The 26,974-nt window shown below is 46.4% G+C and overlaps 1 protein-coding gene across 10 annotated transcripts in view; it reads right to left on the bottom strand.

Moving 5' to 3' along the window:
* Positions 1-21,028: 21,028 nt before the first annotated feature.
* The window catches only part of satb2 (SATB homeobox 2), a 248,877-nt gene continuing 242,931 nt past the window's right edge, over positions 21,029-26,974 (bottom strand). For all 10 annotated transcript variants that reach the window (XM_038789071.1, XM_038789068.1, XM_038789064.1 and 7 more), the window contains one exon: positions 21,029-24,568. In XM_038789071.1, the coding sequence (XP_038644999.1) occupies positions 24,110-24,568 (459 nt within the window). In that variant the 3' untranslated portion in view covers positions 21,029-24,109. The remainder of the gene's footprint in view (positions 24,569-26,974) is intronic.

Here is a 26,974-nt window from a genome sequence, read left to right as displayed (position 1 = left end):
TGCACATGATACGCCTTCCACCAGCATAGAGCCATCCTGCAAAATGGACGGCGTCAGCCCTCCACCGCCGCTCCGCATCACCGGTAACCTAGGGGCCAACTGGAAGATCTTCAAACAACGCTTCCAACTCTACCTTGAAGCCACAGACCTGGAAGCTGCTTCAGACACCAGGAAGATCGCTCTCTTCCTCTCCACGGCTGGGGACCATGCCATCCACATCTTCAACTTTCTCACCTTTGCTGATGGTGAAGACAAGTCCAAATTTAAGACGGTCCTCCTCAAATTTGACAGTTACTGCGACATCAAGGTGAATGAAAGTTTCGAGCGCTATGTCTTCCAACAGCGTTTGCAGGGTAAGGATGAACCTTACCAATCCTTTCTCACCCACCTCCGCAACCTTGTGCAGTCCTGTAATTACGGATCCACCTCCGACTCCATGATACGCGACCAGATCGTTTTCAGTGTTCAGTCGGACCCCCTACGCCAGCAGCTGCTCAAGGTTAAGCAGCTCACCCTAGCGATTGCCATTGAGACCTGCGTGCTGCATGAACACGCCACTAACCGGTATTCACACATCCAAGCGGCTGAAACGGTGCGGCAAGGTCCCCACGAGGCAGAACGGGTCCAAGCAATCAAGCAACTCCAGGGCCTCAGCTTGGATGAGGGTGGTCATTTTGCACGCTTTTTGCGGCCTCCCGCGCATGCGCGCACTGAACAAGGGGACAGCCACGTCGACGATCGCACTGCGCAGGCGCGCACCACATACGACCACACCGAGCATGCGGGGTGGCACAGCGAGTGTACTGACGCTACAACGTGCGGCAACTGTGGCTCCGGCCACAAAAAGCGGCAATGTTCTGCCAAATCCCGACGCTGCCTACAATGTGGCAAATTGGCCACTAGGCTGCTTTGTGCAGGTCTGCTCAGCCTGCCAACTCTCGTCGCTCCGGCCAGCCTCGCAGGGATGTCAGTGCCAATCAACCCACAGTCATCGAACATGATTCAGACCTGCTGCCCGATATTGACACCGAGGACCCGAAGGTGCCTTTTCGAGTCGGTATCATTACCAAAAACAGGGTGCCCCTGAAGCGAAAAGTTCAGCCTCTACCGGTATACAGCATTGATCCGGACGATGAGTGGTGTGCCACCCTCACGGTCAACCGATCCCGAATCCGATTCCGTCTGGACACTGGTGCCTCCGCCTTTGTGTCAAACCAGCCATCCTGCCATCAGCCTGCCAGCTATTAGATTATAATGGCAATGCCATTGCTGCCAGTGGCTCATGCCAACTTGAAGTGACGCACAGGTCAAGCAAAGCCATCCTTCCCTTTGAAATTGTGGGATCCTCGAAAACTTCCCTGCTGGGTGCGCAGGCATGCAAGCTGTTGAACTTAGTTCAGAGGGTTCACTCCCTCTCTCCTGCTGATGCATCTGCCTTTCAGGACAATGATTTTAGGGCGCAGCTTGATGCCATTATTAACCAATACCGCGACGTCTTCGAGGGCATGGGCACGCTCCCTTACATCAACAAGATTTTATTGAAACCGAATGCCACGCCTGTGGTGCACGCACCTCGCAGGGTCCCAGCTCCCCTTAAGGACCACCTCAAGCAGCAGCTGCAGCACCTCCAGGTCCAAGGAGTGATTTCCAGAGTCACGGAACCGACCGACTGGGTCAGTTCCATGGTATGTGTAAAAAAACCTTCCGGCGAACTGAGAATATGCATTGATCCCAAGGATCTCAACCGCAATATTATGAGAGAGCACTATCCCATTCCCAAGCGCGAAGAGCTCACATATGAGATCGCTCGCGCCAAGCTCTTTACCAAACTCGCGCCTCAAAGGGATTCTGGCAAATCCAGCTCGATGAATCCAGCAGGAAACTCTGCACGTTTAATACCCCCTTTGGAAGATATTGCTACAACAGGATACCGTTTGGGATCATCTCTGCATCAGAAGTGTTCCATAGGATTATGGAACAGATGATGGAAGGTATTGAAGGCGTTCGCGTCTATATCGATGACATAATCATCTGGTCCACCACTCCGCAGGAGCATGTTAATCATCTCCAGCGCGTCTTCAGACGGATACATGAGCATGGCCTCCGCCTCAACAGGGCCAAATGCTCCTTTGGTCAGACAAAATTAAGTTCCTCGGAGACCACATCTCCCAGTTTGGTGTGCAGCCGGATGCGGACAAGGTAGCTGCCATCAAGGCTATGAAGACACCGGAGGACAAGAAGGCGGTCCTCCGCTTTTTGGGCATGGTCAACTTCTTAGGGAAATTCATCCCTAACCTCGCCTCTCAGACCACGGCTCTCAGGAACCTGGTCAGGAAGACAACAGACTTCCAATGGCTCTCTGCCCACAAGCACGAATGGAGGGAATGCAAGGCAAAACTGACCATGGCCCCGGTCTTAGCTTTCTTTGATCCAGCCAAGGAGACCAAAATCTCTATGGATGCCAGTCAATCCGGCATTCGAGCAGTGCTCCTTCAACGTGATGAGGCCTCGTCATGGGCCCCCGTTGCATATGTGTTGCGTGCATTGACCCCCACCAAGCAGTGCTATGCGTAGATTGAAAAGGAGTGCCTGGGCCTTCTGACCGGTGTTGTTAAATTCCACGGTTATGTCTACGGACTCACTAAGTTCACCGTCGAGATAGACCATCGCCCGCTGGTCAATATCATACAAAAAGACCTGAATGACATGACGCCTCGTCTCCAGCGTATTCTTCTCAAGCTCTGGCGATACGACTTCCAGCTGGTATACACCCCAGGCAAGGAACTCAACGTTGCTGACGCTCTCTCCAGGTCGGTCACCACTCCATGTGACCCAGCAGGATTTGTCTGCCAGGTTGACGCCCATGTGGCATTCGCGGCCTCCAATCTACCTGTTTCGGATGAACGCCTCGTCCAAATTCGTCGCGTGACGGCTGCCGATCCCTTGCTCCAGCGTGTCATGCGCCACCTAATGGACAGGTGGCTCAAGGACCAATGCCCTCAATTCTATAATGTCAGAGATGATCTGGCGGTAGTAGACGGGGTTCTTCTAAAACTGGACCGCATTGTCATCCCGCATAGCATGTGCCAGCTTGTCCTGGAACAGCTACACAAGGGCCACCTTGGAGTGGAGAAGTGCTGCTGATGGGCCCGAGAGGCAGTGTACTGGCCCGGCATTAATGAGGACATAGCCAACACTGTGCTCAACTGCCCCATTTGTCAGCGATTCCAGCCGGCCCAACCACGTGAAACCCTGCAGCCCCATGGGTTGGTCACGTCACCCTGGGCCAAGGCGGGCATCGACCTGTTCCATGCGCTGGGTAGAGACTATGTCCTAATCGTGGACTACTTTTCGAATTACCCGGAAGTGAGATGGTTACACGACCTCACCTCGTCTGCAGTCATTCGTGCATGTAACAAAACCTTTGATCGACACGGCATCCCGCTCACGGTTATGTCCGACAATGGCCCCTGCTTTGCCAGCCAAGAATGGTCCAACTTTGCCAGGCGGTACAATTTTACCCATGTAACGTCCAGTCCCGTGTACCCCCAATCCAACGGCAAAGCAGAGAAGGGAGTACATATCGTTAAAAGGCTGCTATGCAAGGCTGCCGATGCTGGGTCTGGATTCTACCTTGCCTTGCTGGCCTACCGCTCCACCCCCCTGTCCACTGGCCTGTCGCCAGCCCAACTACTCATGAATCGCACCCTGAGGACGACAGTGCCATCCATCCATGTCCCAGACCTCGACCACGCTCCGGTCCTTCGCCGGATGCAGCTGTCACGTGCCCAGCACAAGGCGGCTTATGACTCCCGTGCAGCTGATCGCCCTGCTCTGACTCCCGATGACAAGGTCCAGGTCCATCTTCCGGGTGGTTGCTGGTCTGCAACCGCTGTTGTTCTTTGGCAGGTGGCCCCCCACTCGTTCCTGGTTCGTCTACCGGATGGCTCTCTTCTGCGCCGCGATCGACGTGCCCTTCATCTCGTTCCACGCTCGCCACGTGATCTTCAGATCTCGCCTCGCCATCATGACGACCCTGCCATGGACTACACAGAGCTCCCTGTCGCTCTGCCTCCCCTTGACTCTGACGCAGTCCAGCCCGCTCCTGAACCGGCGGCTCTTGACCCACCCTTGAGGCGGTCAACCAGAATTCGTCCCCCACCTCAGAGACTAAATTTATGAACTTTTTGAATTTATGGACTCTCTGAACTGTTTCGTTGCTTTGTTTGATCAATTCCCTGGTTTGTATATAATGTTGCTCTAGTTACTCTTACTTGCGTACTGTTTATCTGCACCAGACACCTTCCCATGTAAATAGCTTAGTTCTTATGTACATAGTCATGTAAATATGTCTTTGCACTCCACACGTAATTAGGAACATTCTCACCACACATTATTTATTGCCACAAACATACATTTTTTTTATAAAAGGGAGGATGTCACAATATACACCAGTATATCATGGTGCAGACACATACACTGATTGACAGACAGCAAGACCAATCAACATACACAACACCGCAGCCAATCACCAGTTAGAGCACACTCACTACAAAGACACAGGGCATCAGTTTTCCTGCTCATTCGGGATGCAGCCTCTCAGAAGGACAGAACTCACAGCTTGCAGCACAGATCTTCCTTCACCATGTGCTGAGTGCATAGACTGGTTAGGATAGGCATAGGTCTTTAGTTTAATCCAACACAGTGTCGACCCACAGTGAAAGTATGTTCAACAGTTTCTAGCTTAATAAAATAGTGTTGTACTATTTCAAGTGTTAGTAGCCTGTATGTGTTACTGCTGAGGGAAACGCAGTCTCCACGGATCCAAAGTACTCAACACATCAAGGATGAGGTGTCATCGCGTTGCAGCAGGATCGCACTGTTGCCATCCTGGCTTGCATCTGTCAAGATTTTCATTTCCTGTCTGGGTCGAAAATGCCAATACGGGTGCAGTGGTGAGCTTGGCTTTCAGCTCTAACCACTTTGCCCGATGGGCCACCTTCCACTCAAAGGCAGTGGACTTCTTCACTAGGTTTTGTAGGGCCGTGGTGAGTGAGGCCATGTTTGGGATGAACTTGCCCAGAAAATTGACCATGTACAGGAAGCACAATACCACCTTCTCTTCCAGGACCTTCATGGCGGCGATGGCCTTGACCTTGTCTGTGTTGAGGCGCACGCCATGCTGAGAGACCTGGTCTCCTAGGAAGTTGAGTGTCGACATGCCAAAGCAACATTTGGCCCTGTTCAGCTTCAGGCCATTGGCATGGACACGGCGGAATACCTGCTGGAGACGGGAAATATGCTCCTCAGGGGTTGTGGATCATATGATGACGTCGTCCATGTACACACGAACCCCTTCGATGCCCTCCACCATCTGCTCCATGATGCGATGAAATATCTCCGATGCCGAGACGATGCCGAACAGCATACAATTATAGCAGTACCTGCCAAACGGTGTGTTGAAGGTGCAGAACCTTCTGCTGCACTCATCCAGCTGAATTTGCCAGAATCCATGTTACGCATCTAACTTCGTGAAAAACCTTGCATGTGCCATCTCACTTGTGAGTTCCTCCCACTTCGGGATGAGGTATTGTTCACGCATTATATTCTGGTTGAGATCCTTGGGATCAATGCAGATGTACAGGTTTCCAGAGGGTTTTTTAACACACACCATCGAGCTGACCCAGTCAGTCGGTTCGGTTACCCTGGAAATGATCCTCTGCTGCTGCAGCTCCTTGAGCTGTTCCTTCAGGCGCTCCTTCAGCAGAGCTGGGACCCGGCATGGTGCATGGTCCACTGGCTTGGCATCAGGTTGCAGTAGGATCTTGTACCGATATGGCAAAGTGCCCATCCCGTCAAACACATCTGGATACTGAGCGAGGATGTTGTCAAAGCCAGCTTGAAGATCCACGTTAAAGGATGTCGTTGAATAAACTGTTGCACCAGATTTCGCTTTTTGCAGGCATGCGCGCCCAGTAGGGATGCCCTGTCCGGCTTGACAATTTCAAACCATAGCCGTGCATGGGTGCTCCGGTTGGAGATGAGTACATGGCAGGACCTCAGTGCCGTGATATCATGATCATTATACTGCAGGAGCTGGCAGGCTGCTTGTCGGACCTTGGGGGGCTTACTGATGTGTTTGAAGTCTGCCTCCAGGTATGAGGCTGCGATGTACAGTAGAAACTTTTGCTTGAATATCTGCCAGTTGGCACTGAGATTGCCGGAGGTCCTGAGCTGGTGAGGAGCCTGAATCTTCTCCATGGTGCCGGGATACAGTTGCTGGTTGTCACGGAATGGACTGAGGTAAGCCACCTTAAATTTGTATTCACCTGATACCATGTCGTGTTAGGTACACTGGTATAACACTGGCTGCAACTGGATGCAGCTTAGATCAAAAAGATACTCCAGACTTTGAAGTTAGTTCAATCAGGTTTATTGAACTAAGAGCACAGTTAGCACAGTTCTCTGTGAGTTCGACTCTCTGCTAACTTAAGTGTGGTTACTCGGTCTGACTGAATCAGACTAGCTCTGAGCCATGTGGTGGAGGTGTGAGATTGAAACAACACCTTTGACATCAGTGGAAAGAGGTGGAATGTGAGTGTCTCGTGTCTTTTATAGTCAGATCCCACCCCTGAGTGTCCCACCTGTTTGTTGGTCACGTCCTGTTCTCTGTGTCGATTAGCTGCTTGTCTGTGCCTGTCTGTATATCATTATGTGTGTATATCATGACAATTTCAAGCAGCAATTCAGACTCTATGTTGCAACCCTTGGCCTGCAGGCACAGCCTGACGAGAGCCGTTTTGCATTGCTGCTCACAGTAGCAGGTCCCCAAGCAATAGAAATATACAACACCTTCGCGTTCGACAGCCAAGAGAAAAGCAACAGCTTTGATGAAGTAATAAAATACTTTAATTGACGTTGCTCTCCGAAAAAAATGAAATGTTTGAACGCAATATATTTCGTACGCATACCCAAAAAGCAGGCAAATCTTTTGATAGCTTTTTAACGACTAGCGGTTGAAGGCGCAGTCATGCAATTTTAGTACTTCAAAGTCATCGCTGATCCACGATCAGATAATGTTCGGGATATTGAATTATAAGGTGCGTGAGAGGTTATTAGGGGAAGAAGAGTTGACATTTTGGCCACGGTTGGTATCATGACTGGTACACGCTTGGAGGGCCGAAGGGTCTGTTCCTGTGCTATATTGTTCTTTTTCTTTGAAATTAGAAAACGCTATCAAGTGCCGTGCAAGTGAGTTAGCTGCACAGAAGATTAGAAACATTTTGGCGCCAATCTAGAAGAAGACGCGAACATCATCAGCACTGTCATGCAGTTGAATAAAAAACATGGTCTCAGTGCGGGTGGCCAATTTGAGCGGCAGACCGGATCGGCCATTTTATGCTAGCGATGTAGCAATCGACATGGGCCACGGCAATGTCCAGCATTTGGGAAGGTGTGTTCCTAGTGTGGCCGAACAAATCAATATTTTTCGCATCCAGCAGTGGACCAAACAGGATCAGTCAACGCGATTGAAGAGATGTCCATTGAAGACCTGTTTTTCATTGATCTGATTTTTACAGACACAATGAATCCGAATATGCAGAGTGAAGACCTTTTACTGACCAGTTGCAGCAATACTGATGGTGATACTGAGACATCGAAGACAGATGGACAATTCCATTGATGCCGAATGACACATTGATCAAATACAAGTTCGCCACGGGAGCGGGGGCCAACTTTCTCAGCTTGTCCGATTTGAACGGGCTGCAAATTAAACCGAAAGTTGTCAATCAAATGAGCCTACAATGGGAATCATAGAATCATAGAATTTACAGTGCAGAAGGAGGCCATTCAGCCTATCGAGTCTGCACCGGCTCTTGGAAAGAGCACCCTACCCAAGGTCAACACCTCCACCCTATCCCAATAACCCAGTAACCCCACCCAACACTAAGGGCAATTTTGGACACTAAGGGCAATTTATCATGGCCAATCCACCTAACCCGCACACCTTTGGACTGTGGGAGGAAACCGGAGCACCCGGAGGAAACCCACGCACACACGGGGAGGATGTGCAGACTCCGCACAGACTGTGACCCAAGCCGGAATCGAACCTGGGACCCTGGAGCTGTGAAGCGATTGTGCTATCCACATATGAAATGGAATGAAAGACTACAATGGGAATGAGGTTCCCAATGCTGGGAGCATGTGAGCTCAAAGCATGGGTACACAACAGAACTCACATCAGACCATTTTCCATTGTGGACACGGAACGCGGGTCAGAGTACCCAATTCATTTTTTCCAAATTAAGGGGTAATTTAGCGTGGCCAATCCACCTAGCTTGCACATTTTTGGGTTGTTGGGGCAAAACCCACACAAATATGGGGAAAATGTGCAAACTCCACACGGACAGTGACCCAGAGCCAGGATAGAACCTGGGGCCTCGGCGCCGTGAGGTAGCAGTGCTAACCATTGTGCCGCCATGCTGCCCTTGAATGTGAGTCCATCATAGGAGTGAATGCGTGTTAGGCCATGAACCTAGTTGAGCGACTGTACATTCCAGACAGCGCTGCGACAGAGGATCATTGTGACTGGCAACGAGATATAATGGCGCAGTTATCCGATCAGATAAAGGCAAAAGTTAAAGTGGAGGAAGATAAACCAGATGAAGGAACCAAAGGGAATTCCAAAATTCTGGTTAACAGTCTTCAAAAATGAGTATTTGCTCAGTGACATGATATAGGGGGTGGTTTAGCACAGTGGGCTGAACAGCTGGCTTGTAATGCAGAACAATGCCAGCAGCGTGGGTTCAATTCCCGTACCGGCCTCCCCAAACAGGTGCCGGAATGTGGCGACTAGAGGTTTTTCACAGTAACTTCATTGAAGCCTCCTTGTGACAGTGATTATTATAGGAGCTTGATGAGCCTATCCTAAAGCATCTATACGATGTACACGTAAACTTTTCAGATCTGGATAGCCAATGAGCTTTACTCTGGAGTTTAAGTTTGACCCAAATGAGTATTTCACAAACGAGGTCATGACAAAAACGTACCAGATGGAGTCGCAGCCTGATGGGTCAGGTTTTTTTTTCTCTGAAATCACGGGCTGCACAGGGTGCCAGATCGACTGGAAGACTGTAAATACATTAAAAAGAAGCAGAAGCATTAGGGTTGGGCCACTGGTTGAACAGTCATGAAAACTATACCGAATAACTCTTTCTTCAATTTCTTCAGTCCTCCTGAAAGCATGGAGAGTTGGATGAAGCTTCTGCACCAAGTCTCACTGCGGACTTGGAAATTGGTCACTTCTTGCATGAACACATAATTCCACGAGCAGCGTTATACTTCACAGAAGAAGCTATTACAGACGATGAGGATGATTACGAGGATGATGACTACGATGATGATAATTACGATAAGGAAAGTGAAGAATCAGACAATGAACCAGAAGAGGAAGACCATGAAAGTCTATTTAGTTTATTGGGCGGTAGTGACGAGGTGATCACAAGTAGCACCCAATCTGTGCAGGACAACGATAAGTATGAAAGCTCTAGGATGGCGTGTGCAGAGGCTGAAAATGACGTTCCAGCAGCAGATACATCAGATGAGAGCAAATCAACTGTGAACAGTCAACTCGTAACTGAAGAACTAATCCCCATTTTGGAGAAATTGGCTCCAGGGCAGTACGATGAATCATCCTATGCCCAGGGAATAGCTCCTGCAGCGGCCTCCCCAGGCCTCCCCAGGGCAGCACGGCCTCCCCAGGGCAGCACGGTAGCATTGTGGATAGCATAATTGCTTCACCAACAAATACCAACAAAAAGGAAGGACGGGAGAAAGAGGGAAAATCGACCGTGGATATCTAAGGAAATAAGGGAGAGTATCAAATTGAAGGAAAAAGCATATAAAGTGGCAAAGATTGCTGGGAGATTAGAGGACTGGGAAATCTTTAGGGGGCAACAGAAAGCTACTAAAAAAGCTATAAAGAAGAGTAAGATAGAGTATGAGAGTAAACTTGCTCAGAATATAAAAACAGACAGTAAAAGTTTTTACAAATATATAAGACAAAAAAGAGTGGCTAAGGTAAATATTGGTCCTTTAGAGGATGAGAAGGGAGTTTTAATAATGGGAAATGAGGAAATGGCTGAGGAACTGAACAGGTTTTTTGGGTCGGTCTTCACAGTGGAAGACACAAATAACATGCCAGCGACTGATAGAAATGAGGCTATGACAGGTGAGGACCTTGAGAGGATTGTTATCACTAAGGAGGGAGTGATGGGCAAGCTAATGGGGCTAAAGGTAGACAAGTCTCCTGGCCCTGATGGAATGCATCCCAGAGTGCTAAAAAGAGATGGCTAGGGAAATTGCAGATGCACTAGTGATAATTTACCGAAATTCACTAGACTCTGGGGTGGTCCCGGTGGATTGGAAATTAGCAAACGTGACGCCACTGTTTAAAAAAGGAGGTAGGCAGAAAGCAGGAAATTATAGGCCAGTGAGTTTAACTTCGGTAATAGGGAAGATGCTGGAATCTATCATCAAGGAAGAAATTGCGAGGCATCTGGATAGAAATTGTCCCATTGGGCAGACGCAGCATGGGTTCGTTAAAGGCAGGTCATGCCTAACTAATTTAATGGAATTTTTTGAGGACATTACCAGTGCAGTAGATAACGGGGAGCCGATGGATGTGGTATATCTGGATTTCCAGAAAGCCTTTGGCAATGTGCCACACAAAAGGTTGCTGCATAAGATAAAGATGCATGGCATTTCGGGTAAAGTAGTAGCATGGATAGAGGATTGGTTAATTAATAGAAAGCAAAGAGTTGGGATAAATGGGTGTTTCTCTGGTTGGCAATCAGTAGCTAGTGGTGTCCCTCAGGGATCCGTGTTGGGCCCACAATTGTTCACAATTTACATTGATGATTTGGAGTTGGGGACCAAGGGCAATGTGTCCAAGTTTGCAGATAACACTAAGATGAGTGGTAAAGCGAAAAGTGCAGAGGATACTGGAAGTCTGCAGAGGGATTTGGATAGGTTAGGTGAATGGGCTCGGGTCTGGCAGATGGAATACAATGTTGACAAATGTGAGGTTATCCATTTTGGTAGGAATAACAGCAAACGGGATTATTATTTAAACGATAAAATATTAAAGCATACCGCTGTTCAGAGAGACTTGGGTGTGCTAGTGCATGAGTCACAGAAGGTTGGTTTACAAGTGCAACAGGTGATTAAGAAGGCAAATGGAATTTTGTCCTTCATTGCTAGAGGGATGGAGTTTAAGACTAGGGAGGTTATGTTGCAATTGTATAAGGTGTTAGTGCGGCCACACCTGGAGTATTGTGTTCAGTTTTGGTCTCCTTACTTGAGAAAGGACGTACTGGCGCTGGAGAGTGTGCAGAGGAGATTCACTAGGTTAATCCCAGAGCTGAAGGGGTTGGATTATGAGGAGAGGTTGAGTAGACTGGGACTGTACTCGTTGGAATTTAGAAGGATGAGGGGGGATCTTATAGAAACATTTAAAATTATGAAGGGAATAGATAGGATGGATGCGGGCAGGTTGTTTCCACTGGCGGGTGACAGCAGAACTAGGGGGCATAGCCTCAAAATAAGGGGAAGTAGATTTAGAACTGAGTTTAGGAGGAACTTCTTCACCCAAAGGGTTGTGAATCTATGGAATTCCTTGCCCAGTGAAGCAGTTGAGGCTCCTTCATTACATGTTTTTAAGGTAAAGATAGATAGTTTTTTGAAGAATAAAGGGATTAAGGGGTTATGGTGTTCGGGCCGGAAAGTGGAGCTGAGTCCACAAAAGATCAGCCATGATCTAATTGAATGGCGGAGCAGGCTCAAGGGGCCAGATGGCCTACTCCTGCTCCTAGTTCTTATGTTCTTATGTTCTTATGTTCACAGCTCCAGGGTCCCAGGTTCGATTCCAGCTTGGGTCACTGTCTGTGCGGAGTCTGCACATCCTCCACGTGTGTGCGTGGATTTCCTCCGGGTGCTCCGGTTTCCTCCCACAGTCCAAAGATGTGCAGGTTAGGTGGATTGGCCATGATAAATTGCCCTTGGTGTCCAAAATTGTCCTTAGTGTTGGGTGGGGTTATGGAGGTAGGGTGGAGATGTTGACCTTGGGTAGGGTGCTCTTTCCAAGAACCGGTGCAGACTTGATGGGCCGAATGGCCTCCTTCTGCACTGTAAATTCTATGATTACACGAGGCCACTCCACCAAAACACTTGCAGGAAGAACAAATGGATACATCTTCACCCAGTTCTCCGACAAAAGACAAAGCATGCATCATCATATCAGATGAGGATGAGCCACTATTCAGTTCTCCAACAAATGACAAAGCTTATACCGTCATATCAAGTGAGGATGAACCACCATTTGAGGCTACAACACAGGGTGAAGAAGCAACGCCTAACGTTGAGTTGCAGACTTGACTGCACTACCCAATCATCCCAAAGTACGCTGACATTTGATGCTTCACCAGGTAATGAGCACGCAGTTCAGCATTCGAATGCAAGCACTATGGATCAACCAAAACTCCTCAATCCAGCAAAGGCTCCGAAATCATCTATGGTGGGTGAAGGGCCAGAGTCAGCTTTCACAGAAGACAATTCAACAGCAGTTACAAAAGCACCAGTAGCAACCATTCCCATAGCAGAGTCCATCAGCAAGAAGGATGCCACTAAAGTCAAAAAGAAAATGAGATGTAATCACAGGGTCTTTCAAATGAGAAGGAAGGGGAAGAGAAGAAGAATTGGGAACACAGTTGGTCGACAGGATAGCACCCGCAACACAGGCAATACGGCTGATATGCAAGGAAACACACGAAGACGAAATAAAAAACACCACGTCAGAAAGTTTAAAAAGTTGGTGATGCAAAAAAGACCAGCCAGGAAACCGGTCCTCCAAAAGCTGAGCCTCATCGAGTATCCGGTCAACGTTCCGAAGACCAAAGGGCCAATGCTGTTTTGATTGTATAATGAACTGTGCACAAGCGACACGTTTGAAATTATCAAGCATATCATGTTGTGTAAATGATATTTGTACATATGAACTGTTTAAAAATATGATACAGATTGTGTTTTGTGAGACACAGTTGCATTTTTATGTAAATGTTAACAGTTTCAGGGGAAGGGGGATGTGATATGTCTGTGTTTTGTATATAGGTAGTGGCGGGACCTCCAACCAGCTGGTGGCGATAGAGATCTACCGTGTGACTCGAGACACTGGTGAGTTGGTAGTAAGTCTTACTAGAGGACAGTCCTACAATAAGTAGTTCCAAGAGAATTCACTGAATTCAATCACTGGTCATCTGTATTATAGTTTGTTTGTTATCTTTTCACGTGTTTGTTAATAAATCACCTTACTTGTTAAAGAACTAGGGCGCGATTCTCCCGAGTTACGAAAACTCGGGAAGCTGGCGTCAAAAACGGGCGCGTTTGACGCCAGCCTCCGCCCCCCCCCCCCCCCGACCGGGAACCGATTCATCTCCCCGGTCGGGGCTAGTATCGTGCGGCCGTGAACTCCAGCATCGCGGGCTTAACGAATTTCGTTAAGCCCGCTAGCCAGAGTTAGCGACGGCAGACGCGTCAGATGATGTCAGCCGCGCATGCGCGGATTGGACGACTCCGCAGATGCGCAGATGACGTCATCGCGCTTGTGCGTGAAACCCGCGCATGCGCGGGCCGTTATGCCCCGCAGAAGCCCCGCGGATGGATCCATCGGAGCGGCGGAGGGAGAAAGAGTGCGCGGGGTAATTACCCGCTGCCCGTGATCGGTTCCCACCGATCGCGGGCCCATGGCAATCGGTGCCATGGTTCCCAAGAACGGGACTTTACGGCCGTTTTTACGAACGGTCAGAGCAGGTGTGTTTTACGTTTGTAAAAACGGCCGTAAAGGCCTTGGAAATCGGCCCATCGGCCAGGAGAGAATCGCTGCTCGCCGTAAAAAAACGGCGGGCAGCGATTCGTGTCGGGAGGTGAGCGTGGGGGGGGGGGGGGGAGAATAGCGGGAGGGCGTCGGACCAACGTGTCTGTAAAAATTTACGCCGCCCGCTATTCTCCGAATTTTCGTGAGAGCGGAGAATTGCGCCCTAGATGTTTTGTGTTGATCTTCACTATGGCCATAACACAGAACATAACAAATCTGTATCTTGTTCTCATGTTGTTCCTTTCAGACAGCACTGACCCTTTTTCTGCTAAATCATGGGAAAAATCTTTCCCAGTTGGAGTCCGATGTAGTACAAAGGAAGATGGTTATGGTTGTTGGAGGGCAGTCATCCCAGCTTCAGGACATCACTGCAGGGGTTCCTGAGGGGAGTGTCCGAGGCCTAACCATTTTCAGCTACTTCATCAATAACCTTCCTTCTATCATAAGTTAAAACTGGGTGGGAATGTTTATTGATAACTGCACAATGTTCCGCACCATTCATGACTCCTCAGATAATGAAGCCGTCCATGTGCAAATGCATCAAGACCTGGACAATACCGAAGCTTGGGCTGATAAGTGGCAAGTAACGTTCACACCACCAAGTGCCAGCCAAGAGAGAATCTAACCATCACCCAGTGATATTCAATTGCATTACCATCACTGAATCCCCCACAATAAACATCCTGAGGGTTACCATTCACCAGAAACTGATCTGGACTAGTCATACAAATACCTGTGGCTACAATAGCTGATCAGAGGCTAGGGCTGTGATTTTACTAAATGGGAACAAGGTCCCATAGCAAGTGCGGTTCGTCGTCTGTTTCCTGGCGCTCGCATCGCTGAGAAATACAAGGCTCTAAAACGTGTATGATAAGGGACCTCAATAGGGAACGCGCAGCCGAGGCTGCACGTAGCCCCGTTTGGTATACTGAGGAGCTCCGCTCGTCGGCGGCCACTTAAACATGGTGCCCAATCTCTGAGGCTCCAGAAGCAGCCCTTGACCCCACCAATGCCCACACAGGGCACCCCCCCCCCCCCACAAAATGCTGGCTTGGCACCCTGTCAGTGTCCCTGCCAGCTGGCAATGCCACCTGGGCATCTTGGCAGTGCCAAGCTGGCACCCAGATGGCACTTCCAAGGTGCCAAGCTGGGACTGCCAGGATGCCACACTGCCCAAAGGGCATGAACTTGACGATATCCAATCTGCAGACCCCCACAAGTGCTATTCCATCTGGTCCCTGTTTCTGGAGACCGGTACTGAACGGCACTCACCCGAGGCCTCCAAGGCAAAGGAGATAGATCCCATGCCTCAGGTAACTTGGGAATCTGCACATTACAGTGAGAGCAGCTGTCTCACTGTAAAGTGCAGATTTGCAAAAAAATGATCCCACCCACAATGGGCGGGATTTACATCGCAATGTCTCGCGAGATCGTGCACGATCTCGCGAGGCGTTGCAAGCCGGAAAGATACCAGAAGTGGGGTCTCCCAGCTTTCATCGGCCATGCTGCGCCACGGTGAGCTGCTTTGCAGGCGCAGCATGGCATTAAAATGGCGCTCTAGGAATCCTTCAGTGAGTAATTCACCTCCTCACTCCACTAAGCCTGTCCATAACTACAAGGCACAAGTCAGAAGTGTAATGGAATACTCTCCACCTGCCTGGATGAGTGCAGCTACAACAACACTCAAGAATCTCAACACCATCCAGGACAAAGTAACCTGATTGATTGCTACCCCTTCCACAAACATTCAATCCTTCCACCACTGATGAACAGGAACAGCCATGTGTACCATCTACAAGATGCACTGCAGAAACTTAGGCTGCACCTTGCAAGCCCATGACTGCTACCATCTAGAAGGACAAGGGTAGCAGATACCTGGGAACCCTCCCACTTGGATGTTCCCTTCCAAATCACTCACCGTCCTGACTTGGAAATATATCGCCGTTCCTTTACTGTCACTGGGTCAAAATCCAGGAACTCCCTCCATAACAGCACAGTGGGCGTACCTACACCTCAAGGACTGCAGCGTTCAAGAAAGCAACTCACCACCACCTTTTCAAGGGCTATTAGGGATGGGCAAAAAATGTGGCCTAGCCAGCGATGCTCTGATCTCATGAATGGATACTTTAAAAAAGACAGCACCTCCAACAATGTAACTCTCCATCAATATGACTTTAATGTGTAAGGCTTGGCTAGCAAGCCTGGGAAGGCTTGACCCAGTTGTTCCAACTCACAGGTGGCAGCACCACCATGACCCAAGCTGATGCTAAAAGATATACTTTGATGTAAATCATTGCTGTTACGCAACAGTCCTTTTGTCACAGGAAAGTCCCCGGAATACCACTGTTTTCTTTGAGTAGTGCCACAGGATCATTGATGTGTTCAACACTCGGTGTGACTTCAATTTTGCAACTCATCCAAAGCCCCGTGTTTACCACAATGCAGCACTTCTAACACTAAAGTCAACCTAGAGTATGTGCTATTTCCGGAAGCGGATTTTACATCCTAGAATTTCTAATGCAGGCAAGGGAGGGGCATTTTCCGCCCCCGTTTTTTGTGCGTGGGAATTCCAGAGGAGGCGGAGAATCCAAAAGGAGTCCCCCAACACCGTTTACGCCAGCAGGATTTCCCATTGAGAAGGTCCCCGCTCCCTGCTAACGACTAAAGCATCCCGATCTGTTAGGAGCCGAGGTTGAGAGCTCAGGCCCAGCGTGACATCGGGGTCCCGCTTCCAGGATTTTATTTGACCAGCTGTCAAAAAATATGGCAGGAAAAGTCATCAGTGGAGCTGGCGAGCTGCACACCACTTTCCCTGCCTGAGTTGACACAGTTGTCAAAAAAAGAGAAAATTTCACCCAAGAAGTTTGAAAATAAATATTCTCCAAAATCTATTAATTAGGGATGTACACAGCAGCCTTCTTCATTTCATATAATTAATCCTATTTGTCAGCAGATTATAATCTGGCAACATTGTTGAGTCTACACTTATTGCCTTTTCAGTCTCATTGATCTCAAGCTCGAGTTGTAGAAAACAGAGGATGATGACAGACGGCTGGAAGCCAGTGTCCAGTGGTGTATCACAGGGATCTGTGCTGGGCCCCCTATTATTCGTCATTTAGATAAATGAGGTAGATGCCTATGTGGGGGTAGGATCAATAGGTTTGTGGATGACACAAAGATAGGCCATGTGGTTAACAATGAGGCTGAGAGTCTTGGGTTACAGGAAAATATAGACGAGATGGTCAAATGGACAGAAAAGTGGCAGATGGAATTTAATCCTTAAAAATGTGAGGTGTTATACTTAGGAAGGAGCAATTTGACAAGGAAATATTCAATGAATGGCGCCACACTGGGAAGTCCTGGGGAACAAACAGACCTCATCGTGTTTGTAAATAGATCTCTGAAGGCAGAATAATAATAATAATAAGCAGTTATTGTCACATGTAGGCCTCAATGAAGTAACTGTAAAAAGCCACATTCCAGCGCCTGTTCGGGGAGGCCGGTATGGGAATCGAACCCTTGCTGCAGGTCTTGTTTTGCATTACAAGCCAGCTGTTTAGCCCAGGGCAGGTTACTAGCCTGGTGAAAAAGACATATGGTACATTTGCCTTGAACAATCATGGCAGAGATTACAAAAGCAAGGAAGTCATGTTGGAGCTATATAGAACATTGGTTCTCTATGTGCAGTTCTGGTCACCACATTATAGGAACAATGTGATTGCATGGGAGCTGGTGCAGAGGTGATTTACCAGGATGTTGCCTGGGATGGAACATTTTAGTTAGGTTGACAGGTTAGATAGGCTTGGGTTGTTTTTCCTGGAGCAGAGAAGACTGTGGGGTGACTTGATCAAGGTGTACAAGATTATGAGGGGGATGGACAGGATGGATAGGGAACTGCTGTTCCCCTTAGTTGAAGGGTCTGTTATGATGGGACACAAGTTCAAGGTGAGGGGCAGGAAGTCCAGGGGGGCTTTGAGGAAAAAAGTTTACCCAGAGGGTGATAACGGTCTGGAATCCAGTCCCTGGGAGGGTGGTAGAGGCGGGATGCCTCACATCCTTTTAAATCTACCTGGATCAGCACTTGGTATGTCTTAAAATTCGAGGCTATGGGCCAAGTGTTGGCAAATGGGATCAGGATTGGCAGATCAGGTGCCTTTCAAGCAGTGGTGCAGACTCGATGGGCTGAAGGGCCTTTTCTGCACAGTATTTTTCTGTGATTCTGTGAATCTCAAGTTTGGATGCATATGTCGGCTTTAACTTGTAAAAAGAAAGGATGGATTCTCCATCGATGCCGAAATCACGAAACATGATTGGGCAGAGAATCAGTTCCGACACCAAAATCACGACGTGTGCTGATTTGATGCCAAATCGCAATTCTTCATCGACAGCGGCGTCAATATGGTCCAGAACGTACATACAGTAAACACCGTTTGCATGTCATTAGAGGGCCTGAAACCAGAAATCATCAAACCGGAGTCTTGGCTGACGAGGAAGAAGAGGTGAACACAGAGAGGCTCGACTGTGGGTTGCCGGGCCGGACACTGGCATTCTGAAAGAACATCCAGCTGCTGAAGAATTTTTCAAAATGCTAATTCTGTAATTGGATCAAGTTTGGGAGAGAAGTTTGAACTGCCTGTCACTTCAGCGCCTCATTGCATTGAAAATGCAAATCTATATACAATTCCCCAAATAATAAATCAAACTATAGGGCGCGATTTAATGTGCAAAATACATAGTCCTGCTTTGAGCCTGCAGCACAGAAACTGACCCCTATTTCTAATGGGACACTGCCTTTTATAGCCTTGGTCGGGAACGCCCCCCCCCCCCCCTCCCCTCCTAAGGCCACACTTATCTCAACTCCTACAATGATGAGCTCAGCTCGCCAGCATAGGAAGAGTATTCGTGGATCAGGGGGCCATTTTAAAATGTCGTCCCGATCAACCGACCCACCTCAACCACCCCACCGCGGCCTTCTGATGCCCCCACTGCCCGAACGTACCTCTTAGGGGTCCTCAGGCCACCCCTTAACACACCTCTTAAGGGCACCCCCGGGTCTCACCCCTGACACTGGCAACCTGCCACCTGGACACCCTGGCAGTGTCACCCTAGCAGTGGGAATGCCAGCAGGAGTGCCAGGGTACCATCCTGCACAGAGCCCAACTACCCAGGGCCTCCAATGGCCTGGGAGATACCCCCCAGGTGCCGTTATGCCTGCTCCACCTTTGTGTGGACCAATGCTAAATAGCACCACGGTGAGGTCCTCCCGGACCTTGGGGAGAATCTGGCATATATGTTTTTAAGCGAGCCTGGCTGCTCACTTAAAATGTAAATCTGGGTCACGCCCAGCGAGGGTGAGATCCAGATCACGACGCCTCATGAGATCTGATTAGATCTCCCGAGGTAATCTGAGCATCGCAAATCTCGCAAGAGGCCTCTCACGAAATTTAACAGCCCTGGCATGTCACTAAGTCGGGCACGATGAGGCCATTAGATCATGCCCAAAATTGTCTTCTTACTTCATTCACGTTTAAGCATTCGCTCTTCTAATTTTCTGTATTTAATCCTTAGTTGACTATTGTGTTGTATTTCAGTTAGATAGGCACATGTATTCTCTGAAATACTCAAGGTGGTTTCTGTTGCAAGTTGAATAGTATTCTGGTATTCTTTCACTTCTGCTGAGATCCAGAGTATTTTGTATCATTTTGAACTGATGTGCGTGGGGAATACACTGCTTTTTTGGGTTCTTTTCAGTCTATTGGTCACCTCCTTTCAGATCTAACTTGGATAATGCTATTTTCCTGTGCAGTGATTTCTCTGGCATTAAGTTACTCTGAGCTATCACTTGGTCACTCTTGTTAGCTTGCCGTATTTGCAACATGCTTGTGAACATCATCCAAATTTCTGGGTTCCACCACAATCACGCAGCAATTCACCAAGTTTCCTTCAAACTTTCATATGGCCATGGAGGTGCGTGGGGTGGGTGGGGGGGGGTGACGCTCCACGTTGGGAGTTCATTTATTCCTCTGCCTTGCTATATCTCATCAGCTTTAAATGTTTCCTTAAAACCTACCTCTTTGGGCCTTTGCTCAACTCTGCTGGTGTCTGATGCCAATCGCCAAACCCTTTGTCATGTGGTACATCAAAGTTATCTTTGTTTTTGTTGCTATTAACACAGGAAATGACACAAATGATTGAATTGCACACCATTTTAACTCACAAGCGTTCGTCTCAGTAGCATGATTCACATCTGAACCATTTCCAACTCACTTTCCTATAACTGCAATTTCTACACTCGACTATTATAGACATGTTCTGAAAAGCACAGAAAACTTTGCTCGCTACTTCAGATGTTACTTTAAATGTAATAGATTATAGTTGGTAGAAAACTCCAATTACTGTAAATCTAATAAAAGCCTCTCGTCACCACAAGCTTCAGTTTAGAAAGAGCTAATTCTTTTTGTAACTTGTAATAGAAACCAGATACTCAGATGCAAGAGGCCCAGACTGGAAGGATGTGCATAGTGCTTGTAGGAGCTCTATTCTTCTATTCTAGCGCCATATTAATATATAATGTTAAACCTTAACAGCATTCCCATGGGAATGCAAAGCAATCTTTAGCGTGTACTGTGTCACATACAGTGGAAATTGATAGCTATCATGTTCATTATTCTTGCTATCTATTAGCTCTCCTTTTGGTCAGTTTCCAAAAAGCATCTTATCCTCTTTCTCTAATTGGAACAAATAATTCCATCTTTTCGGCTTCTTAAGAGGCTGGGTAAAGACTTGAATGGTGTGTAAAGTCTTTGTATGCTGTCTCGCTCACTCCTCCCCAAACTGTTTATTTCCTATGTGTGTGTGGCATCCAGCCAGAACAGTGCCACACAAGAACCATCATCAAGAGCTATGATATTTATATGAAGCTGCTTGGATGTACAAACTAGTGATACAATAATGCCTTTTATTATGTCCACCGACCATGGACATATGGGCTCCAAAAGTTTCCCAACGTGCAGTAATTTGTGGTTTTTTAATTATAAACAGAAAATATTTACTAAGGAACTAGAAGGGGGAAAAAAGGCACAAATATGATGGAGAATATTTTCTCAAATGTTTGTTTAATTGTTTACCAAGAAAACGGATCACAGAGAGACATTCAAATATCAAACATTACTTGACAAATTAAATGCATTTATTGAATGTCTTTTATTTCAACAACAAAGGGTCTAATGACTTAACAATGCACATAACTTAAAAATAATTATCACTTTGTGATAACGCAGATAGAAGGTTGATTCACATGAAAAAGAACATTTACAATATGTTAATTTTATATTCACATTGTCAATAATACAAAAGCACAATTATTCTTCATTTCACCAAAGGCAGAAATTTGTGCTTTCTCAAGAGGCACTATGAAAGCAAGTTTATTTTTTCCAAATAGATAATATATGACAGGTAATGAATAAATAGACATATATGCATTGTACTTTTCAAATCTGGCAAGACTATAGGCTAAAATGCCCATAGATTCACTTAACATCACTGCAGTCCTTGCAGTGTAATAAAACTGAATAGGCAAGACTTAGCATTGACAATTTCCAGTACATATTTTGGTTAAAATGTTACAAAAAAAAACTTCTGGTGTCCTTATTAATTGAACAGTTTGTACAAACTCAGCAGAAGTAATTGGTTTTGAGAAGTCTCTCGTCACAATAAACTACACAAAAAACAGCAGAAAAGCTAATTATTGATTCTTTTTGCTACAGTGGAGGGTTTTTTATGATCATGTCTGTTAAAGATAAAGATATGTGTAAGAGCAGCTTCTTCTAATGTGCTAGTCTATCTCCATTAACATCTGTTCATCCCTGAATAAAGTTCATTTCTGCTTAGGATCAAGTCTCCTGTTGGCAATCCTGAGATAATTTAGCTACGGTTCCACTGCATGTTAAAACGGCTGATTCTAAAAGTTTTGAATGTTACTATTTTTTAAAAATATAAATTTAGAGTACACAATTCTTTTTTTCCGATTAAGGAGCAATTTAGCATGGCCAATTCACCTACCCTGCACATCTTTTTGGGTTGTGGGGGTGAAACCTTACAATTTTTATTCATTTGTTTAATAGGTGCCAAGCCACATTTGAAATGTTGCTGAGAATGTAAAAGACAATGGTCCGAGCTCTCCGGTCATTGTGATTCAATACTTCAGTCGGCAGCTCAGCCCCGCCAGCGGGTTTTGTGGCTGTGTGGGGTGGTTACAATGGGAAATCCCATTGACAAGTGGCAGGAAGATAGAATCCCGCCTCCAGCGAAAAGCACGCCACTAAGAAACACGCGGCTGGGGTATCGAAAAATCCAGCCCAATAAATCTGGGAGTACTCTTTTATTTTTCTTCGGAGTTGCTGCTTGGCCAAAAGAAACACGAATAACCAGCACTTGAGAACACAACTGACATTGGCAGCACCTTGTTCATTTTGACAGAGGGAAGAAAGGTACTAAAGGAAGACAAACGAGCATGTTCTCCTCTGTGGACCAGGAAATATTATTTTACTAGATTTCCATTAGAAAACAGTGCCAATTTAGTAAAAAGACTTGACCAGAATTTACCGCTGTTCTCGCCGGCATGGTCAACCCCCGCCGCTGGAGGGGGGGGAGGGTGGAGTGCATAGAATGGGAATCCCCTGGACAGGAAGGCTGCATCTGGCAACTCGAAGGGCATGGGAAATCCCACCCTTGTTCTTTATCATTACACTCAAGGCCCTGAAATTATGCTGTGGGTTACTAGCATACACGCACTTAAGGTGCTAATCTTAAATTCCTCTTTTATTCTTTGAGCAGAAGTGTTAACCCATTTAATAACATTACGAACAACAGTAGACTGTTCAGTCCCTCGGGCCTGCTCCTGCATTCAATTAGGTCCTGGCTCATCCGCACCGCAACTCAATTTTTCTCATTCATTTACTTTCAAAGTTTTAATTTTAAAACCGCCGCTAAAGTAGCAGAAAGCGGGGATCCCAGATTTAATGGGTTAGGCATCCGAATGCCGGCTTCATCTACGAATATCCAACAGCATCATTTCCAGGTTACAAAGAATGTTTTGTTGGTTGATGACTGTGGAGAAGAAGCTGTAAATTCTTTATGGCGTACTGATTTTCCAACTTCAAAACTACATGGCTGCATGCCAAGCTTATAGAAAACAGCAATGGACTATTAGGTATCAGCCTGTATACAGAATAAAACACCTCGAGCCTAGCAGGCCTCAGGTTTTATTATTGTGCAACCCTGAATATCATTATGTTATTCACGCCCCATTTCATTATGACTTTTCCTGCTTAACTCGTGTGGTTAGTTCAGTCCCTGCTGCAGAAATTCACTTTTGTAATTGTGATTCCAGTAAAAACCTACAACATTGGCCAGCATGACTGAAACCCATACCTGCCTCTGCAGTTGGCATAAATCAAAATATTAATACTTAGTACAAAATAAAACCTACAACTGAATGAACCACACAGCAGCAAACACACAGGTTTGTAAAATTCTGTGCGTTCTCATGGATGCATTTTGTATTTACTGAGTTGTGATTTTGTTTGTTTTTCTGGCAGTGGTGTTTTTTGTGAAAAATACAAACCCCAAAATATTTTCATAGCCACCTGGCAGGCAGCCATATTCAAAAATCAGGCTGTACATCGAAAATAAATAGGAATTTTTAAAAGCAGAAAGTCACCACAACGTCCCCCTCCCCTCTCCACCTACCCACGGAGCAGGCAGCTTATCAAAAAGCCAAAATAACTCATCATAAAGTAGTTTGAGGATGCAACCTAATGAACCTTCATTTTACATTTCAGTGTACAGTCACAGAACTTTATAAAAACACCTTTGTCCCGAGTAGGTTCTGAGACAATGTCCATTTAAACTTGCCCACATGGTTCTTTATTTAATTTTTAGTGCAGGATTGAGTTGTGAAGCAAACTCTGAAATAAGTTTAATCTTTTCCAGTCTGTAAGACTCACAAAAGTCTGTGAACGAAGTCCATTCTGGTTTTCTATGTCAAGGCAACATTAGATTTAAACCTGCAAATTCAATACTGCTGTACTCCATACGTACTTACTGCATTAGACAAAGCTGTACATAGAACTGACAATATTCTCTTATGTAGGTATGCATTAGCTGGTGTGTTTCACATTATTTCTGGTCTATCTCTGGAGGTTTGGCTTTGGTTTTGCTGAGGTGTTCCTCTCCAGTCTCCATGGTGTACATCTCCGAACCCTCCTCACTGTCATTCTCCTCGGGCTCTGTAAGCAGCTCTTCATCCTTATATTCTGCAACATCAACCGTGGTTCCTAAGTGCTCTTTTAATTTGCCATGATGCTTAACGTGATAACGCTGGTTCTGAAAGAATTTGATAATCGTATGCTTGGGCAAATCCAGCTGCGCAGAAAGGGTCTGAATGGCCTCCTGATCAGGATAGAGGCCTACGTCATGGATAAAGCTCTGAAGGATGCCCAGCGCCTCCACGGAGATCTTAGTACGTGATCTGGGCTTTTTGGCACAGTTATCGTCAGCAGCTTGTTGCTGAGTGGTTTTGTCCTCTCTTGGGGGTGAACTGTCTTTCGCAGGCTGAGATTGTTGTCTGTGCACGGCCTAAATTATTGAAGAAACACAAAATTACTTTCTGACCCAGTTCATGCTGTTAATTCTCTTTTGATAGGCACTTTGTTTTGATCCTTTCAGTTGGATTCACTTTATTATAATTGTAAAACAATCCTCTATCAATGTGTTTACACTGTGGTGCAGGCAATAAATCAATACGTCAGGATATTAATAACATAATGTGGACAAAGGTCAGTTGCAAAAAACATATCAAATGTGATAGACTGCTTCATCTTTGGTGGTTTAGATATTTAATCAAGTTTGTACAGCCTCATGTCATGGCAGTGAAACTCATCCTTGGGTCTTAGCTCAGTTTAATTTCCATTCAAAAGATGTAATTATCTCTGGATTGCACCCAAATCTAATCCTCTGCCCCATCTCTGCCTCCATACCACTTAAGAGCAGCTCCTATGGTGTCGCCCATAGAATTTAATGTTCTTCCTTAAACATCAGAATTAAGTTTGATTCGTAAGCATATTTGTGACACATTTGCATGGTATTCTCTTTTCTTTCCCTGGCCTGTGCTTTCTCACCCATTCTCATGCTGAAATATGATGGTGATACCAGCATGAGTTTCAAATTTAGCATCTCAGTTTGAAGAGTTGGGTTGGAGATGCTTGCCTTGCCCAAAGGTTGGGAATGACTTTTGCTGACCTGAGGCATAAATATAGAAACAGGACAGAATCTTATAATTGGTCGAGACAGAAAAAGGTTTCTTACTGCCTTTCTTTTCTCCTGCAGGTATCGACAAGTTCCACGGGAATCTTGCTGCCTGTGGCAGTGACCTTGCATGAACTTTGACACTGGGTGCTGGCGGGCAACTTAACAATCAAAACTCAGCCCAACTCTTCAGCCAACATGCCCAAATGCTCACTTCCAGCAGGATTTGCTGAATAGCAATCAACACCAACTTGCATTTATACACCTCTTATCGGTGGCAAATCAATCCAAAGCATTTCAGAAAAATGCTCTGAAACAAAACTTGGCACTGAATCACTTAAGATAGGTGACCAACATCTTGGTCATGAGATGGGGTTTTTAAGAAGCATGTAGGGAAAGAGAGGAAGTGAGACAGGTATGGATGGTTGAAGGAGGGCATTCCAGAGGTTAGCGCCTCGGCTACTGAAGGCAAGACTGATTATTATTATTATGGTTGATTAGGGCCTCGACTACTGAAGGCATGATTGATTATTATTATGGTTGATGAGAATTGAAGATGCACAAGAGACCAGAATTAGAAGAGCGCAGAGATTTCAGAGGGTTCCATAGAATCCCTACAGTGCAAGAGGCCATTCAGCCCATTGGATCTACACCGATCCTCCGAAAGAGCATCCTACCTAGGCAACACGCCCGTCCCATCCCTGTAACCCCGTAGCCCAACCTAACTGTTGGACACTAAGGGACAATTTAAAACAGGCCAATTCACCTAACCTGCATATTTTTGGGTTGCAGGGCGGGAGAACCTCGCAGGAGATGGAGAAGATCACAATCACTGATCAATCAATTTGTTTTCTGATCCAGGGTACGGTGGTTGATTGTGGTACTTCTGCCACATGAATTATCTCAGCACAGGGCAGAGGTCAATTCCAGGACCTTCCTCTAAGGAACAAAAAGCGTTTTTTAAAAAATCATAAGTCTTCCATTTAAAGACCATGCTGAATAAACAATATTGTAGCTGCTTCACCACACAAAGGGAAGCAAAGCCGGAGGGCAACATAATGAGTAACTAGTAAAACAGGGCTTAGCGCAAAGATGTTTCTATCAGAACTGCTGTCAAATGGATATGAATATTCCTTGACAAGGTCAGTTTTGGGTTCATTAAGGGTTTTAATCATGTCTTTGCCAATGGAAAAACTGTGGGTTTTGATCAGCCTTTAGAAATATATTAGTCTCTCAGCTTTAATACGTTCATATATAATGCCAATGGACTAGTAATCGAGCAGTCGAGGCGAGTGCTCTGGGGACGCAGTTTCAAATTCCACCACAGCAGCTGGTGGAATTTAAATTCAATTAATAAATCTGGTATATATAAAGCGAGTCTTAGTCATGGTGACCATGAAACTATCATTGATTGTTGTAAAAAATCTATCTGGTTCACTAATGACCTTTAGGGAGGGAAGGGTGCCATCCTTACCTGGTCGGGCCTACGATGACTCCAGACTCACAGCAATGCGGTTGACTCATAACTAACCTCTGGTATGTTCTGTTCAAGGGCAATTCGGGATGGCCTTTCCGGTGATGCCCACATCCCAGGAAAGAATGTCATACAGAAGCTAAGTGAAAGGACAGATTATTTTGGCTGTGAAAACGGTGCCCTCTGTGAAATTAGAGAGTTGGGAAGGTAGGCAAGTTGCCCTCCAGCTTTTCCTCCCTTTCTGCAGGGAAGCAGCTCCAATA

Source organism: Scyliorhinus canicula, chromosome 2 (assembly GCF_902713615.1).
Source record: "Scyliorhinus canicula chromosome 2, sScyCan1.1, whole genome shotgun sequence".
Lineage (NCBI taxonomy): Eukaryota > Metazoa > Chordata > Chondrichthyes > Carcharhiniformes > Scyliorhinidae > Scyliorhinus > Scyliorhinus canicula.
The sequence above is the reverse complement of the archived record's forward strand: the minus strand, read 5'-3'. Positions and strand labels throughout refer to the sequence as shown.